At 38.0% G+C, this 20,577-nt stretch overlaps 1 protein-coding gene across 3 annotated transcripts in view; it reads right to left on the reverse strand.

The window, feature by feature from the left end:
* The window catches only part of klhdc3 (kelch domain containing 3), a 125,553-nt gene that overhangs the window by 9,806 nt on the left and 95,170 nt on the right, over window positions 1-20,577 (reverse strand). For 2 of the 3 annotated variants that reach the window (XM_078534957.1, XM_078534958.1), the window contains one exon: window positions 969-1,047. The exons of the other annotated variant lie outside the window; for it this stretch is intronic. In XM_078534957.1, the coding sequence (XP_078391083.1) occupies window positions 969-1,047 (79 nt within the window). The remainder of the gene's footprint in view (window positions 1-968; window positions 1,048-20,577) is intronic. 3 annotated transcript variants of the gene reach the window in all.

Consider the following 20,577-nt stretch of genomic DNA (forward strand, 5'->3'; position numbering starts at 1 on the left):
TGCTTAAATGTCTGCCACTGCTCATCTACTAACCTTCCCCTTAATCTACTTTCTCAGCCTGCTTTAGACAACTCTTTCTCCATACCTCTGTAATTGCCCTTCTGTAAGTTGAGGGCGATATTAGTCTGGAAGAGATGGTAGCGAGCCCAAGGGGATATGGGGCGGGCGGGGGTGGAGGGGCGGGCGGGGGTGGAGGGGCGGGCGGGGGTGGAGGGGCGGGCGGGGGTGGAGGGGCGGGCGGGGGTGGAGGGGCGGGCGGGGGTGGAGGGGCGGGCGGGGGTGGAGGGGCGGGCGAGGGTGGGTGACGGTTGGGGAAAGGGCACTGATCCCAATGGTAACCTACTAGTTACAGCTTTCCGATCCAAGAATGACCTATTCGTGCCTCTGTTTCCTGTTTGTCGCTGCTAACATGTTACCTCTTGCACCATGAGCTCTTATTTAGTGTAGTCTTGTTTGATGTGGCACCTTGTCAAATGCCTTGTTGAAATCTAAGTACACGTTCTCCTTTATCCACATTGCTTGTTACTTCCTCAAAGAACTGCAATAATTTAGTCAAACATGATTTCCCTCACAAAACCATGTTGACTGCCTGACCACACAGAGTTTCTAATTGCCCTGCTATAGCCTCCTTAATAATAGGTAACAGCATTTCTCCTTGGACAGATAAAAAGCTAACTTGCAGTTCTTCCTATGTTTTTTGGCTAATCACCCCAAATTCAACTTGTTGACCGGAACAGGGAGATTTATCAGCTCCACCACCTATGCTGGTAATACTTACCATCCTTCTAGAAAAAGCAAGTTCCTATTTCATTTTGTGTCTTGTAATTGGTACCTAGGTGCATTCTGTACACAGCAGAAAAGCTTCAGTGACCCAATTTGTCTCAATCCATTGATAATTTCTAAAGATTTCTCTCCCATTTCCAGCCAGCAGAGGACTGGAGCACAGCAGCAAACAGGAAAGTACTTACCTGATGTCATGAGGAAGCGCAGATTGATCCAAGCTGTACTGAATCACGGCCAGTTTGCATAAGGTCTTCAGACTTGGACCTGACAAATAGTCAAACAATGCCTTCAGACTGTTGGGTACCATCTACAGGGTGCACTGCAGTAAGACCTTCCCAAACCCACAACCTGCACCACCCTAGAAGGACAAGAGCAGCAGGAAGGCCACCTGGTGGGTCAATTCCTGAAACTCCCTCCCGAACAGCATTGTAAGGGGCAACTAGGGATGGGGTATTAAAAGTTGGCCTTGCCAGCGATGCTCAAATGCAAGAAGGAAATTCGAAAAAGTTCCTTGATGTATGAAATCGCAGAGGTCTGAATCCACTGCAAACTTACAGATGTTAAGGAATTCAGGACAGCAAGTTCATAAATTGGGCTTATATTCTCTGGAGTTTAGAAGAATGAGAGTCGATCTCATTGAATCCTACGAGATTCTGAAGGGGTTTGACAGGATGGACACTGAAAGATTGTCTCTGCTGGTTGGGGAATCTAAAACATGGGAGCACAGTCTCAGGATAAGGGACCGATCATTTAGGACTGAGATGAGGAGAAATTACTTCACTCAAAGGGTTGTGAATCTTTGGAATTCTCTACCCCAGAGGGTTGTGGATGGTCTATCGTTGAATATATTTAATGTTGGAATAGACAGATTTTTGGTGTCTCAGGGAATTAAGGGATATGGGGACTGGGTAGGAAAATATGGATTGACACCCAAGATCAGCCATGATCATATTGAATGGTGGAGCAGGCTCGATGAACCGCTGGTCTACTCCTGGTCCTCTTTCTTATGTTCTTATGTGCTGACCATCACTTGAAAGAGGGATAGAGTCACTTTGCCTCGGTCCTGGAAAGACTTCATTCAGTGACACAGCTAAGTGTGAAACCACTTCTTTCACTGCGGTGCTGATTTACCTGTCCTGCATTCACTGGTTCTTCCTCTTCAAGCAAACATAGGAAGAGGAGGCCATTCAGCCCCTCAAACCTGTTTCTCCATTCACTGAGATCGTGGCTGATCTGTGGCCCAGCTCCATATATCCACCATTGGCCCGAACCCTTTTTAAAACATTGGTTACTAAAGATCTACCATGTCAGGTTTCAAATTAACAATCGATCTACTATCAACTGGCGTGAGCCAGAGTTCCAAATTTTTACCACCCTTTTTGTGGACAGATTTTTCCGAAATTCACCCTCGAAAGCTTTGATGCTAACTTTTAGTCTATGTCCCCGAACCGTAGACTCTCCAACCTATTTCTATAGGTCATCTCTATATAGCCTATCTGTAATAATCGTGAAAACTTTGATCAAATCCTCGCTTCAACTTCTAAATTCCAGGGAATACAACCTTAGTTTGCCTAATTTTTCCTCAGTTTAACCCTTGGAGTGCAGGTATCATTCTAGTAAATCTGCACTCCCTCCATGATATCCCCATCCTAAGGTGTGGTGCCCAGAACAGAACACCACATGCAGTCTATTCAGGGTGTTCTATGGCTGTAGCATAATCTCTATTCCCTTGGATTCTGAGGATTGAAAAGCATTCCATAGGCTTTTTTGATTATTTTCTGTGCCTCTCCATTTCATATCAATGATCTATCTACATGGACTGCCAAGTCTCTTTGGATCTCCACTGTTTCCAGCTTTTCATCATTTAGAAAGCATCTGTTACAGGAACATGGGAAATAGGAGCAAGAGCGGCCATTCAGCCCCTCGAGCCTGCTCTGCCTTTCAGTGCTTACTTTACCGCACTATCCCCATATCCCTTGATGTTTTTAATATCGAGAAATCTATCAATCTCTGTGTTGAACATGCTCAAGGGTTGCATTTCCACAGCCCTCTGGGGTAGCGAATTCTAAAGATTCACCACCCTGAGCGAAGAAATTCCTCCTCATCACCGACCTAAATTGCTTGCCCCTTATTCTGAGACTGTGTCTCCTGGTTCTAGACCTCCCCCAGCCAGGGGAAACATCCTTCCTGCATCTACCTGGTGAAAGAATTTTGTTTGTTTCAATGAGGTCACCTTTCATTCTTCTAAACTCTGGAGAATACAGACCCATTCTCCTCAATCTCCCCTCATAGGAACAGACCGGCCAACCCAGAAATCAGTCTGGTGAACCTTGGCAGCACTCCCTCCATGTCCTATTCCTTTAAGGTCTAAAGTGGATAATCTCACACTTGGCCACATGGAAATGCATTTACCAGTTTTGTCCAATTGCAATCTACTAATATTTCTAATTTGATGCATCCATCTCGCCTTGTCACAATGTCAGCTGTCTTTGCATCTTGCCAAATTTGGGATATGTGACCTTTGATCCAATTAACTAACTCGTGAGTAAATAGAGTGAATTGCTGAGGCCACAACAATTTGTGGGACACCACGAGTTCCACTCTGCCAAGTGGAGTACTTGCCCATAATGATTACTCTGTGCCTCGGTGCTCTGTAAATTTCCTCACCGGGTCAGTCATTTCTCTTCAATTCCACGAGCTTCAACTTTAGCTTACATGCTCTTATGAGGAACTTTATCAAAGGCCTTCTGAAAGTCCCCTGTCTGTCAACTACTTTAGTTCAAACTGGTTCATGAGGCACGGCCTACCTGAACAAATTCGTGCTACAACAGATGGTAGCTAACAGATGTTGGGCTAACTGGTCTAGAAACAATGGTTCCCCTCTCTTACTTTTCTTAAATAACAGGGGGACATGTTCAATTGTCCAATCTAAAGGAATGATTCCAAATTGACAGAACTTGGGGAGATTATGGTTAGAGCCCCTGTGATATTCTCACCTAATGAATACCTGCCAAGGCAATGTTACTAACAGTTAAACTGCTACATGTGTAACTGTGACAAAGGGCGAGAGTGGAATTTGGCACTGTCCACCCAGTCCTGAAGACAGTGGCAGGCATTGTTAAGCCCCATGCTGACACCATTGCAAATCCCTGCGGCGAGGGCAATCCCTACCAATACAAACCCATCTGTAACGTAAACGACAGGGCAAGCGACAGAGAACAGAAATAAATCACAGCACAAACTATGGGGAATGGAATTAAATCACAGGCCAAACTATAGAGAAAGGAATTAAATCACAGCACAACTTATAGGGCATAGAATTAAATCACAGTTCAAGCAAAAGGGAACAGAATTAAATCACAGGCCAAACTATAGGGAAAGGAATTAAATCACAAGCCAAATTATAGGGCACAGAATTAAATCACAGCTAAAGCTATAGGGAACAGAATTAAATCACAGGCCAAACTATAGCGAAAGGAATTAAATCACAGTCCAAATTATGGGGCATAGAATTAAATCACAGCCCAAGCAATAGGGAATGGAATTAAATCACAGACAAAACGAGAGGGAATGGAATTAAATCACAGCCCAAACTACAAGCAAAAGAATTAAATCACAGCCAAAACTATAGGGAAAGGAATTAATTCACAGCCAAAACTATAGGGAATGGAATTAAATCACAGCCAAAACTAAAGGGATAGGAATTAAACCACAGCCCAAACTATAGGGAATAGAATTAAGTCACATTACAAACTACAGGGAAAGGAATTAAATCACAGACAAAACTAAAGGGAATGGAATTAAATCACAGCCCAAACTACAAGCAAAAGAATTAAATCAAAGCCAAAATTATAGGGAAAGGAATTAAATGACAGCCAAAACTATAGGGAATGGAATTAAATCACAGCCCAAACGACAGGGAAAGGAATGAAATCACAGCCCAAACTATGGGGAATGGAATTAAATCACAGCCCAAACTATAGGGAATGGAATTAAATAACAGCCCAAACTATGGGGAATGGAATTCAATCACAGCCCAGACTATGGGGAATGGAATTAAATCACAACACAAACTATAGGGAAAGGAATTAAATCACTGCCCAAACTATAGAGAAAGGAATTAAATCAGAGCTCAAACTATAGGGAATGGAATTAAATCATAGCCAAAACTATAGAAAATGGAATTAAATTACAGCCCAAACTATAGAGAATGGAATTAAATCACAGCCCAAACTATGGGGAATGGAATTAAATCACAGCCCAAACTATAGAGAAAGGAATTAAGTCACAGCCCAAACTATAGAGAATGGATTCAAATCACGCCCCAAACTATAGGGTAAGGAATTAAATCACAGCCAAAACTATAGCGTAAGGAATTAAATCACAGCCCAAACTATAGAGAAAGGAATTAAATCACAGCCCAAACTATAGAGAAAGGAATTAAATCACAGCCCAAACTATAGAGAAAGGAATTAAATCACAGCCCAAACTATAGAGAAAGGAATTAAATCACAGCCCAAACTATAGAGAAAGGAATTAAATCACAGCCCAAACTATAGAGAAAGGAATTAAATCACAGCCAAAACTATAGAGAAAGGAATTAAATCACAACCCAAACCATAGAGAAAGGAATTAAATCACAGCCCAAACTATAGAGAAAGGAATTAAATCACAGCCCAAACCAGAGAGAAAGGAACTAAATCACAGCCCAAACTATAGGGAAAGGAATTAAATCACAATCCAAACTATGGGGAATAGAATTAAATCTCAGTCCAAACTATAGAGAAAGGAATTAAATCACTGCCCAAACTATAGGGAAAGGAATTAAATCACAGCATAAACTACAGGGAATGTAAGTAAATGACAGACCAAACTATGGGGAATGGAATTAAATCACAGCCCAAACTATCGGGAATGGAATTAAATCACATCAAAAACTATAAAAAATGGAATTAAATCACAGCCCAAACTATAGAGAATGGAATTAAATCACAGCCCAAACTATAGAGAATGGAATTAAATCACAGCCCAAACTATAGGGAATGGAATTAAATCACAGCCCAAACTATAGGGAATGGAATTAAATCACAGCCCAAACTATAGAGAATGGAATTAAATCACAGCCCAAACTATGGGGAATGGAATTAAATCACAGCCCAGACTATAGGGAATGGAATTAAATCACAGCCCAAACTATAGAGAATGGAATTAAATCACAGCCCAAACTATAGGGAATGGAATTAAATCACAGCCCAAACTATAGGGAATGGAATTAAATCACTGACCAAACTATAGGGAATGGAATTAAATCACTGACCAAACTATAGAGAAAGGAATTAAATGACAGCCCAAACTATAGGGAATGGAATTAAATCACAGCCCAAACTACGTGGAATGTAATTAAATGACAGACCTATGGGGAATGGAATTAAATCACAGCCCAAACTATAGAGAAAGGATATAAGTCACAGCCCAAACTATAGAGAATGGATTCAAATCACGCCCCAAACTATAGGGTAAGGAATTAAATCAAAGCCAAAACTATAGGGTAAGGAATTAAATCAAAGCCAAAACTATAGGGTAAGGAATTAAATCACAGCCAATAATATAGGGAATGGAATTAAATCACAGCCCAAACTACAGAGAAGGGAATTAAATCACAGCCCAAACTATAGAGAAAGGAATTAAATCACAGACCAAACTATCGAGAAAGGAATTAAATCACAGCCCAAACTATAGAGAAAGGAATTAAATCACAGCCCAAACTATAGAGAAAGGAATTAAATCACAGCCCAAACTATAGAGAAAGGAATTAAATCACAGCCCAAACTATAGAGAAAGGAATTAAATCACAGCCCAAACTATAGAGAAAGGAATTAAATCACAACACAAACCATAGAGAAAGGAATTAAATCACAGCCCAAACTATAGAGAAAGGAATTAAATCACAGCCCAAACCATAGAGAAAGAAATTAAATCACAGCCCAAACTATAGGGAAATGAATTAAATCACAATCCAAACTATGGGGAATAGAATTAAATCACAGTCCAAACTATAGAGAAAGGAATTAAATCACTGCCCAAACTATGGGGAATGGAATTAAATCACAGCCAAAACTATAGGGAATGGAATTAAATCACAGCCCAAACTATAGGGAAAGGAATTTAATCACAGCCAAAACTACACGGAAAGGAATTAAATCACAGCCCAAACTATAGGGAAAGGAATTTAATCACAGCCAAAACTACACGGAAAGGAATTAAATCACAGCCCAAACTATAGGTAATGGAATTAAATCACAGCCAAAACTATAGGGTAAGGAATTAAATCACAGCCAATAATATAGGGAATGGAATTAAATCACAGCCCAAACTATAGAGAAAGGAATTAAATCACAGACCAAACTATCGAGAAAGGAATTAAATCACAGCCCAAACTATAGAGAAAGGAATTAAATCACAGCCCAAACTATAGAGAAAGGAATTAAATCACAGCCCAAACTATAGAGAAAGGAATTAAATCACAGCCCAAACTATAGAGAAAGGAATTAAATCACAACACAAACCATAGAGAAAGGAATTAAATCACAGCCCAAACTATAGAGAAAGGAATTAAATCACAGCCCAAACCATAGAGAAAGAAATTAAATCACAGCCCAAACTATAGGGAAATGAATTAAATCACAATCCAAACTATGGGGAATAGAATTAAATCACAGTCCAAACTATAGAGAAAGGAATTAAATCACTGCCCAAACTATGGGGAATGGAATTAAATCACAGCCAAAACTATAGGGAATGGAATTAAATCACAGCCCAAACTATAGGGAAAGGAATTTAATCACAGCCAAAACTACACGGAAAGGAATTAAATCACAGCCCAAACTATAGGGAAAGGAATTTAATCACAGCCAAAACTACACGGAAAGGAATTAAATCACAGCCCAAACTATAGGTAATGGAATTAAATCACAGCCGAAAATATAGGGAATGGAATTAAATCACAGTCCAAACTATGGGGAAAGGAATTAAATCACAGTCCAAACTATGGGGAAAGGAATGAAATCACAGACGAAAATATAGGGAACAGAATTAAATCACAGGCCAAGCTATAGTGAAAATAATTATATCACAGCACAAACTATAGAGAAAGGAACTAAATCACAGCCTAAGCTATAGGGAATGGAATTAAATCACAGCCCAAACTAAAGGGTATGGAATTATATCACAGCCCAATCTATAGGGAACGGAATTAAATCACAGTCCAAACTTTGGGGAAACGAATTAAATCACAGCGCAGACTATAGCAATAAGAATTAAATCACAGCCCAAACTATAGGGAAAGGAATTAAATCACAGCCCAAACTATAGGGAAAGGAATTTAATCACAGCCCAAACTATACGGAAAGGAATTAAATCACAGCCCAAACTATACGGAAAGGAATTAAATCACTGTCCAAATTATAGGTAATGGAATTAAATCACAGCCGAAAATATAGGGAATGGAATTAAATCACAGTCCAAACTATGGGGAAAGGAATGAAATCACAGACGAAAATATAGGGAAAGGAATTAAATCACAGCCCAAACTATAGAGAATGGAATTAAATCACAGGCCAAACGACAGGGAATGCAATTAAATCACAGCTCAACTTAAGGGAATGGAAATAAATCACAGCCAAATGAGAAGGAAAAGAATAAAATCAGAGCCCATACCAAAGAGAAAGCAATTGAATCACAGCCCAATCGACAGGGAATGGAATTAAATCAAAGCCCAAACTATAGCGAATGGAATTAAAACACAACCCAAACTATAGGGAATGGAATTAAATCACAGCCCAAACTATAGGGAATGGAATTAAATCACAGCCCAAACTATAGAGAATGGAATTAAATCACAATCCAAACTATGGGGAATGGAATTAAATCACAGTACAAACTATAGAGAAAGGAATTAAATCACAGCCCAAACTATGGGGAATGGAACTAAATCACAGCCCAAACTATAGGGAAAGGAATTAAATCACAGCAAAAACTGTAGGGAAACGAATTAAATCACAGCCCAAACTATAGGGAATGGAATTAAATCGCAGTCCAAACTATGGGGCAAGGAATGAAATCACAGACAAAAATATAGGGAACAGAATTAAATCACAGGCCAAGCTATAGTGAAAAGAATTATATCACAGCACAAACTATAGAGAAAGGAACTAAATCACAGCATAAGCTATGGAGAATGGAATTAAATTACAGCCCAAACTAAAGGGTATGGAATTATATCACAGCCCAATCTATAGGGAACGGAATTAAATCACAGTCCAAACTTTGGGGAAACGAATTAAATCACAGCGCAGACTATAGAAATAAGAATTAAATCACAGCCCAAACTATAGGGAATGGAATTAAATCACAGCCCAAACAATAGAGAATGGAATTAAATCACAGGCCAAACTATAGGGAAAGGAATTAAATCACAGCCCAAACCGTAGGGAAATGAAAATAATCACAGCCTAATATATGGGGAATGGAATTAAATCTCACCCCAAACTATAGGCAAAGGATTAAATCAGAGCCCAAACTATAGGCATAGGATTAAATCAGAGCCCAAACTATAGGGAAAGGAATTAAATCACAGCCTAAACTACAGGGAATGTAAGTAAATAACAGACCAAACTATGGGGAATGGAATTAAATTGCAGCCCAAACTACGGGGAATGGCAATAAATCCCAGCCCAAACTAGAGAGAAAGCAATTAAATCACAGCCCAAACTATAGGGAATGGAATTAAATCACACCCCAAACTATAGAGAAAGGAATTAAATCACAGCCCAAACCATAGAGAAAGAAATTAAATCACAGCCCAAACTATAGGGAAATGAATTAAATCACAATCCAAACTATGGGGAATAGAATTAAATCACAGTCCAAACTATAGAGAAAGGAATTAAATCACTGCCCAAACTATGGGGAATGGAATTAAATCACAGCCAAAACTATAGGGAATGGAATTAAATCACAGCCCAAACTATAGGGAAAGGAATTTAATCACAGCCAAAACTACACGGAAAGGAATTAAATCACAGCCCAAACTATAGGGAAAGGAATTTAATCACAGCCAAAACTACACGGAAAGGAATTAAATCACAGCCCAAACTATAGGTAATGGAATTAAATCACAGCCGAAAATATAGGGAAAGGAATTAAATCACAGTCCAAACTATGGGGAAAGGAATTAAATCACAGTCCAAACTATGGGGAAAGGAATGAAATCACAGACGAAAATATAGGGAACAGAATTAAATCACAGGCCAAGCTATAGTGAAAATAATTATATCACAGCACAAACTATAGAGAAAGGAACTAAATCACAGCCTAAGCTATAGGGAATGGAATTAAATCACAGCCCAAACTAAAGGGTATGGAATTATATCACAGCCCAATCTATAGGGAACGGAATTAAATCACAGTCCAAACTTTGGGGAAACGAATTAAATCACAGCGCAGACTATAGCAATAAGAATTAAATCACAGCCCAAACTATAGGGAAAGGAATTAAATCACAGCCCAAACTATAGGGAAAGGAATTTAATCACAGCCCAAACTATACGGAAAGGAATTAAATCACAGCCCAAACTATACGGAAAGGAATTAAATCACTGTCCAAATTATAGGTAATGGAATTAAATCACAGCCGAAAATATAGGGAATGGAATTAAATCACAGTCCAAACTATGGGGAAAGGAATGAAATCACAGACGAAAATATAGGGAAAGGAATTAAATCACAGCCCAAACTATAGAGAATGGAATTAAATCACAGGCCAAACGACAGGGAATGCAATTAAATCACAGCTCAACTTAAGGGAATGGAAATAAATCACAGCCAAATGAGAAGGAAAAGAATAAAATCACAGCCCATACCAAAGAGAAAGCAATTGAATCACAGCCCAATCGACAGGGAATGGAATTAAATCAAAGCCCAAACTATAGCGAATGGAATTAAAACACAACCCAAACTATAGGGAATGGAATTAAATCACAGCCCAAACTATAGGGAATGGAATTAAATCACAGCCCAAACTATAGAGAATGGAATTAAATCACAATCCAAACTATGGGGAATGGAATTAAATCACAGTACAAACTATAGAGAAAGGAATTAAATCACAGCCCAAACTATGGGGAATGGAACTAAATCACAGCCCAAACTATAGGGAAAGGAATTAAATCACAGCAAAAACTGTAGGGAAACGAATTAAATCACAGCCCAAACTATAGGGAATGGAATTAAATCGCAGTCCAAACTATGGGGCAAGGAATGAAATCACAGACAAAAATATAGGGAACAGAATTAAATCACAGGCCAAGCTATAGTGAAAAGAATTATATCACAGCACAAACTATAGAGAAAGGAATTAAATCACAGCATAAGCTATGGAGAATGGAATTAAATTACAGCCCAAACTAAAGGGTATGGAATTATATCACAGCCCAATCTATAGGGAACGGAATTAAATCACAGTCCAAACTTTGGGGAAACGAATTAAATCACAGCGCAGACTATAGAAATAAGAATTAAATCACAGCCCAAACTATAGGGAATGGAATTAAATCACAGCCCAAACAATAGAGAATGGAATTAAATCACAGGCCAAACTATAGGGAAAGGAATTAAATCACAGCCCAAACCGTAGGGAAATGAAAATAATCACAGCCTAATATATGGGGAATGGAATTAAATCTCACCCCAAACTATAGGCAAAGGATTAAATCAGAGCCCAAACTATAGGCATAGGATTAAATCAGAGCCCAAACTATAGGGAAAGGAATTAAATCACAGCCTAAACTACAGGGAATGTAAGTAAATAACAGACCAAACTATGGGGAATGGAATTAAATTGCAGCCCAAACTACGGGGAATGGCAATAAATCCCAGCCCAAACTAGAGAGAAAGCAATTAAATCACAGCCCAAACTATAGGGAATGGAATTAAATCACACCCCAAACTATAGAGAAAGGAATTAAATCACAGCCCAAACAATAGAGAAAGGAATTAAATCACAGCCCAAACTATAGGGAATGGAATTAAATCACAGCCCAAACTATAGGGAATGGAATTAAATCACACCCCAAACTATGGGGAATGCAATTAAATCACAGTCCAAACTATGGGGAAAGGAAGTAAATCTCAGCCCAAACTAAAGGGTATGGAATTAAATCACAGGCCAAACTATAGGGAAAGGAATTAAATCACAGCCCAAACTATAGGGAAAGGAATTAAATCACAGCCCAAACTATAGGGAAAGGAATTAAATCACAGTCCAAACTATAGAGAAAGGAATTAAATCACAGCCCAAACTATAGGGAAAGGAATTAAATCACAGTCCAAACTATAGAGAAAGGAATTAAATCACAGCCCAAACTATAGGGAAAGGAATTAATCACAGTCTAAACTATGGGGAATGGAATTAAATCACAGCCCAATCTAAAGGGAATGGAATTAAATCACAGCCCAAACTATAGGGAAAGGAATTAAATCACAGCCCAAACTATAGAGAATGGAATTAAATCACAGGCCAAACTATAGGGAAAGGAATTAAATCACAGTCCAAACTATAGAGAAAGGAATTAAATCACAGCCCAAACTATAGGGAAAGGAATTAATCACAGTCTAAACTATGGGGAATGGAATTAAATCACAGCCCAATCTAAAGGGAATGGAATTAAATCACAGCCCAAACTATAGGGAAAGGAATTAAATCACAGCCCAAACTATAGAGAATGGAATTAAATCACAGGCCAAATGACAGCGAATGCAATTAAATCACAGCCCAACTATAGGGAATGGGAATAAATCACAGCCAAATGATAAGGAAGGGAATAAATACACAGCCCATACCAAAGAGAAAGCAATTAAATCACAGCCCAAACGAGAGGGAATGGAATTAAATCACAGCCCAAACTATAGTGAATGGAATTAAATCACAGCCCAAACTATGGGGAATGGAATTAAATCACAGCCCAAACGATAGAGAAAGGAATTAAGTCACAGCCCAAACTATAGAGAATGGATTCAAATCACGCCCCAAACTATAGGGTAAGGAATTAAATCACAGCCAAAACTATAGGGTAAGCAATTAAATCACAGCCAATAATATAGGGAATGGAATTAAATCACAGCCCAAACTACAGAGAAGGGAATTAAATCACAGCCCAAACTATAGAGAAAGGAATTAAATCACAGACCAAACTATCGAGAAAGGAATTAAATCACAGCCCAAGCTATAGAGAAAGGAATTAAATCAGAGCCAAAACTATAGAGAAAGGAATTAAATCAGAGCCCAAACTATAGAGAAAGGAATTAAATCAGAGCCCAAACTATAGAGAATGGAATTAAATCACAGCCCAAACTATAGAGAAAGGAATTAAATCACAGCCCAAACTATAGAGAAAGGAAATAAATCACAGCCCAAACTATAGAGAAAGGAATTAAATCACAGCCCAAACTATAGAGAAAGGAATTAAATCACAACCCAAACCATAGAGAAAGGAATTAAATCACAGCCCAAACTACAGAGAAAGGAATTAAATCACAGTCCAAACCATAGAGAAAGAAATTAAATCACAGCCCAAACTATAGGGAAATGAATTAAATCACAATCCAAACTATGGGGAATAGAATTAAATCACAGTCCGAACTATAGAGAAAGGAATTAAATCACTGCCCAAACTATGGGGAATGGAATTAATTCACAGCCAAAACTATAGGGAATGGAATTAAATCACAGCCCAAACTATAGGGAAAGGAATTAAATCACAGCCCAAACTATAGGGAAAGGAATTTAATCACAGCCAAAACTACACGGAAAGGAATTAAATCACAGCCCAAACTATAGGGAAAGGAATTTAATCACAGCCAAAACTACACGGGAAGGAATTAAATCACAGCCCAAACTATAGGTAATGGAATTAAATCACAGCCGAAAATATAGGGAATGGAATTAAATCACAGTCCAAACTATGGGGAAAGGAATGAAATCACAGACGAAAATATAGGGAACAGAATTAAATCACAGGCCAAGCTATAGTGAAAATAATTATATCACAGCACAAACTATAGAGAAAGGAACTAAATCACAGCCTAAGCTATAGGGAATGGAATTAAATCACAGCCCAAACTAAAGGGTATGGAATTATATCACAGCCCAATCTATAGGGAACGGAATTAAATCACAGCCCAAACTATAGGGAAAGGAATTTAATCACAGCCCAAACTATACGGAAAGGAATTAAATCACTGTCCAAATTATAGGTAATGGAATTAAATCACAGCCGAAAATATAGGGAATGGAATTAAATCACAGTCCAAACTATGGGGAAAGGAATGAAATCACAGACGAAAATATAGGGAAAGGAATTAAATCACAGCCCAAACTATAGAGAATGGAATTAAATCACAGGCCAAACGACAGGGAATGCAATTAAATCACAGCCCAACTTAAGGGAATGGAAATAAATCACAGCCAAATGAGAAGGAAAAGAATAAAATCACAGCCCATACCAAAGAGAAAGCAATTGAATCACAGCCCAATCGACAGGGAACGGAATTAAATCAAAGTCCAAACTATAGCGAATGGAATTAAAACACAGCCCAAACTATAGGGAATGGAATTAAATCACAGCCCAAACTATAGGGAATGGAATGAAATCACAGCCCAAACTATAGGGAATGGAATTAAATCACAGCAAAAACTATAAGGAATGGAATTAAATCACAGCCCAAACTGTAGGGAACGGAATTTAATCACAGCCCAAACTATACGGAAAGGAATTAAATCACAGCCCAAACAATAGGGAATGGAATTAAATCACAGCCGAAAATATAGGGAATGGAATTAAATCGCAGTCCAAACTATGGGGCAAGGAATGAAATCACAGACAAAAATATAGGGAACAGAATTAAATCACAGGCCAAGCTATAGTGAAAAGAATTATATCACAGCACAAACTATAGAGAAAGGAACTAAATCACAGCATAAGCTATGGAGAATGGAATTAAATTACAGCCCAAACTAAAGGGTATGGAATTATATCACAGCCCAATCTATAGGGAACGGAATTAAATCACAGTCCAAACTTTGGGGAAATGAATTAAATCACAGCGCAGACTATAGAAATAAGAATTAAATCACAGCCCAAACTATAGGGAATGGAATTAAATCACAGCCCAAACAATAGAGAATGGAATTAAATCACAGGCCAAACTATAGGGAAAGGAATTAAATCACAGCCCAAACCGTAGGGAAATGAAAATAATCACAGCCTAATATATGGGGAATGGAATTAAATCTCAGCCCAAACTATAGGCAAAGGATTAAATCAGAGCCCAAACTATAGGGAAAGGAATTAAATCACAGCCTAAACTACAGGGAATGTAAGTAAATAACAGACCAAACTATGGGGAATGGAATTAAATTGCAGCCCAAACTACGGGGAATGGCAATAAATCCCAGCCCAAACTAGAGAGAAAGCAATTAAATCACAGCCCAAACTATAGGGAATGGAATTAAATCACACCCAAACTATAGAGAAAGGAATTAAATCACAACCCAAACCATAGAGAAAGGAATTAAATCACAGCCCAAACTATAGAGAAAGGAATTAAATCACAGCCCAAACCATAGAGAAAGAAATTAAATCACAGCCCAAACTATAGGGAAATGAATTAAATCACAATCCAAACTATGGGGAATAGAATTAAATCACAGTCCAAACTATAGAGAAAGGAATTAAATCACTGCCCAAACTATGGGGAATGGAATTAATTCACAGCCAAAACTATAGGGAATGGAATTAAATCACAGCCCAAACTATAGGGAAAGGAATTAAATCACAGCCCAAACTATAGGGAAAGGAATTTAATCACAGCCAAAACTACACGGAAAGGAATTAAATCACAGCCCAAACTATAGGGAAAGGAATTTAATCACAGCCAAAACTACACGGAAAGGAATTAAATCACAGCCCAAACTATAGGTAATGGAATTAAATCACAGCCGAAAATATAGGGAATGGAATTAAATCACAGTCCAAACTATGGGGAAAGGAATGAAATCACAGACGAAAATATAGGGAACAGAATTAAATCACAGGCCAAGCTATAGTGAAAATAATTATATCACAGCACAAACTATAGAGAAAGGAACTAAATCACAGCCTAAGCTATAGGGAATGGAATTAAATCACAGCCCAAACTAAAGGGTATGGAATTATATCACAGCCCAATCTATAGGGAACGGAATTAAATCACAGCCCAAACTATAGGGAAAGGAATTAAATCACAGCCCAAACTATAGGGAAAGGAATTTAATCACAGCCCAAACTATACGGAAAGGAATTAAATCACTGTCCAAATTATAGGTAATGGAATTAAATCACAGCCGAAAATATAGGGAATGGAATTAAATCACAGTCCAAACTATGGGGAAAGGAATGAAATCACAGACGGAAATATAGGGAAAGGAATTAAATCACAGCCCAAACTATAGAGAATGGAATTAAATCACAGCCCAACTTAAGGGAATGGAAATAAATCACAGCCAAATGAGAAGGAAAAGAATAAAATCACAGCCCATACCAAAGAGAAAGCAATTGAATCACAGCCCAATCGACAGGGAATGGAATTAAATCAAAGTCCAAACTATAGCGAAGGGAATTAAAACACAGCCCAAACTATAGGGAATGGAATTAAATCACAGCCCAAACTATAGGGAATGGAATTAAATCACAGCCCAAACTATAGGGAATGGAATTAAATCACAGCAAAAACTATAAGGAATGGAATTAAATCACAGCCCAAACTGTAGGGAAAGGAATTAAATCACAGCCCAAACTATAGGGAATGGAATTAAATCACAGACCAAACTGTAGGGAAAGGAATTTAATCACAGCCCAAACTATACGGAAAGGAATTAAATCACAGCCCAAACAATAGGGAATGGAATTAAATCACAGCCGAAAATATAGGGAATGGAATTAAATCGCAGTCCAAACTATGGGGCAAGGAATGAAATCACAGACAAAAATATAGGGAACAGAATTAAATCACAGGCCAAGCTATAGTGAAAAGAATTATATCACAGCACAAACTATAGAGAAAGGAACTAAATCACAGCATAAGCTATGGAGAATGGAATTAAATTACAGCCCAAACTAAAGGGTATGGAATTATATCACAGCCCAATCTATAGGGAAAGGAATTAAATCACAGCCCAAACTATAGGGAAAGGAATTTAATCACAGCCTAAACTATGGGAAATGGAATTAAATCACAGCCCAAACTATAGCGAATGGAATTAAATCACAGACCAAACTATAGGGAAAGGAATTAAATCACAGACCAAACTATAGGGAAAGGAATTAAATCACAGACCAAACTATAGGGAAAGGAATTAAATCACAGCCCAAACTGTAGGGAAAGGAATTAAATCACAGCCTAAACTATGGGGAATGGAATTAAATCACAGACCAAACTATAGGGAATGGAATTAAATCACAGCCCAAACTATAGGGAATGAAATTAAATCACAGACCAAAGTATAGGGAAAGGAATTAAATCACAGACCAAACTATAGGGAAAGGAATTAAATCACAGACCAAACTATATGGAAAGGAATTAAAACACAGACCAAACTACGGGAAATGTAATTAAATGACAGACCAAACTATGGGGAATGGAATTATATCACAGCCCAAACTACAGGGAAAGGAATTTAATCACAGCACAGACTATATCGAAAAGAATAAAATCACAGCCCAAACTATAGAGAATGGAACTAAGTTATAGCCTAAACTATAGGGAATGGAATAAAATCACAGCCCAAACTATAGGGAACGGAATTAAAGCACAGCCCAAACTATAAGGAATGGAATTAAATCTCAGCCCAAACTATAGGGTAAGGAATTAAATCACAGCCAATACTATAGGGAATGGAATTAAATCACAGCCCAAAATATAGAGAAAGGAATTAAATCCCAGCCCAAACTATAGAGAAAGGAATTAAATCACAGCCCAAACTATAGTGAAAGGAATTAAATCACAGCCCAAACTATGGGGAAAGGAATTAAATCACAATCCAAACTATGGGGAATGGAATTAAATCACAGTCCAAACTATAGAGAACGGAATTAAATCACAGCCCAAACTATGGGGAATGGAATTAAATCACAGCCCAAACTATAGGGAATGGAATTAAATCACAGTCCAAACTATAGAGAAAGGAATTAAATCACAGCCCAAACTATAGGAATTGGAATTAAATCACAGCCCAAACTATGGGGAATGGAATTAAATCACAGCCCAAACTATAGCGAAAAGAATTAAATCACAGCCCAAACTATAGAGAATGGAATTAAATCACAGTCCAAACTATGGGGAACGGAATTAAATCACAGCCAAAACTAGAGGAAATGGAATTAAATCACAGCCCAAGCTGTAGGGAATGGAATCAAATCAGCGCCCAAACTATAGGGAAAGGAATTAAATCACTGGCCAAACGACAGCGAATGCAATTAAATCACAGCCCAACTATAGGGAATGGAAATAAATCACAGCCAAATGAGAAGGGAATAAAATCACAGCCTATACCAAAGAGAAAGCAATTAAATCACAGCCCAAACGACAGGGAATGGAATTAAATCACAGCCCAAACTATAGTGAATGGAATTAAATTACAGGCCAAACTATAGGGAAAGGAATTAAATCACAGCCAAAACTATAGGGAAAGGAATTTAATCACAGCCTAAACTATGGGAAATGGAATTAAATCACAGCCCAAACTATAGCGAATGGAATTAAATCACAGACCAAACTATAGGGAAAGGAATTAAATCACAGACCAAACTATAGGGAAAGGAATTAAAACACAGACCAAACTACGGGGAATGTAATTAAATGACAGACCAAACTATGGGGAATGGAATTATATCACAGCCCAAACTATAGGGAAAGGAATTAAATCACAGCCCAGACTATAGCGAAAAGAATTAAATCACAGCCCAAACTATAGAGAATGGAATTAAATCACAGTCCAAACTATGGGGAACGGAATTAAATCACAGCCAAAACTAGAGGAAATGGAATTAAATCACAGCCCAAGCTGTAGGGAATGGAATCAAATCAGCGCCCAAACTATAGGGAAAGGAATTAAATCACTGGCCAAACGACAGCGAATGCAATTAAATCACATCCCAACTATAGGGAATGGAAATAAATCACAGCCAAATGAGAAGGGAATAAAATCACAGCCCATACCAAAGAGCAAGCAATTAAATCACAGCCCAAACAACAGGGAATGGAATTAAATCACAGCCCAAACTATAGTGAATGGAATTAAATTACAGGCCAAACTATAGGGAATGGAATTAAATAACAGGCCAAACTATAGGAAATGGAATTAAATCACAGCCCAAACTATGGAGAATGTAAGTAAATCACAGCCCAAAGTGTAGGGAAAGGTATTTAATCACAGGCTAAACTATGGGGAATGCAAGTAAATCTCAGCCCAAACTATAGGGAATGGAATTAAATCACAGAACAAACTATAGGGAAAGGAATTCAATCACAGCCCAAACTATAGGGAATGGAATTAAATCACAGCCCAAGCAATAGGGAAAGGAATTAAATCACAGCCCAAACAATAGGGAAAGGAATTAAATCACAGTCCAAACTATGGGGAATGGAATTAAATCACAGCGCCAAACTATTGGGAATGGAATTAAATCACAGCCCAAACTGTAGAGAAAGGAAATTAATCACAGGCTAAACTATGGGGAATGGAAGTAAATCTCAGCCAAACTATAGGGTATGGAATTAAATCACAGACCAAACTATAGGGAGAGGAATTAAATCACAGCCCAAACTATAGGGAATGGAATTAAATCACACCCCAAACTATGGGGAATGCAATTAAATCACAGTCCAAACTATAGAGAAAGGAATTAAATCAAAGCCGAAACTATAGAGAAAGGAATTAAATCAGTGCCCAAAGTATAGAGATTGGAATTAAATCAGAGCCAAAACTATAGGCAATGGAATTAAATCACACCCCAAACTATGGGGAATGCAATTAAATCACAGTCTAAACTATAGAGAAAGGAATTAAATCACAGCCCAAACTATAGGAAATGGAATCAAATCACACCCCAAACTAAGGGGAATGCAATTAAATCACAGTCCAAACTATAGAAAAAGGAAGTAAATCACAGCCCAAACTATGGGGGATGGAATTAAATCACAGCCAAACTATAATGAATGGAATTAAATCACAGCCCAAACTGTAGAGAAAGGAAATTAATCACAGGCTAAACTATGGGGAATGGAAGTAAATCTCAGCCAAACTATAGGGTATGGAATTAAATCACAGACCAAACTATAGGGAGAGGAATTAAATCACAGCCCAAACTATATGGAAAGGAATTAAATCACAGTCCAAACTATAGAGAAAGTAATTAAATCACAGCCAAAACTATGGGGAATGGAATTAAATCACAGCCCAAACTATAGGGAATGGAATTAAATCACAGCCCAAACTGTAGGGAAAGGAATTAAATCAGAGCCCAAACTATAAGGAATGGAATTAAATCACAGCCCAAACTATAGGGAAAGGAATTAAATCACAGCCCAATCTAAAGGGAATGGAATTAAATCACAGCCCAAACTGTAGGGAAAGGAATTTAATCACAGACCAAACTATAGGGAATGGAATTAAATGACAGACCAAACTATGGGGAATGG

The sequence above is a fragment of the Cetorhinus maximus genome, unplaced genomic scaffold (genome assembly GCF_964194155.1).
Source record: "Cetorhinus maximus unplaced genomic scaffold, sCetMax3.hap1.1 HAP1_SCAFFOLD_163, whole genome shotgun sequence".
Taxonomy (NCBI): Eukaryota; Metazoa; Chordata; class Chondrichthyes; order Lamniformes; family Cetorhinidae; genus Cetorhinus; species Cetorhinus maximus.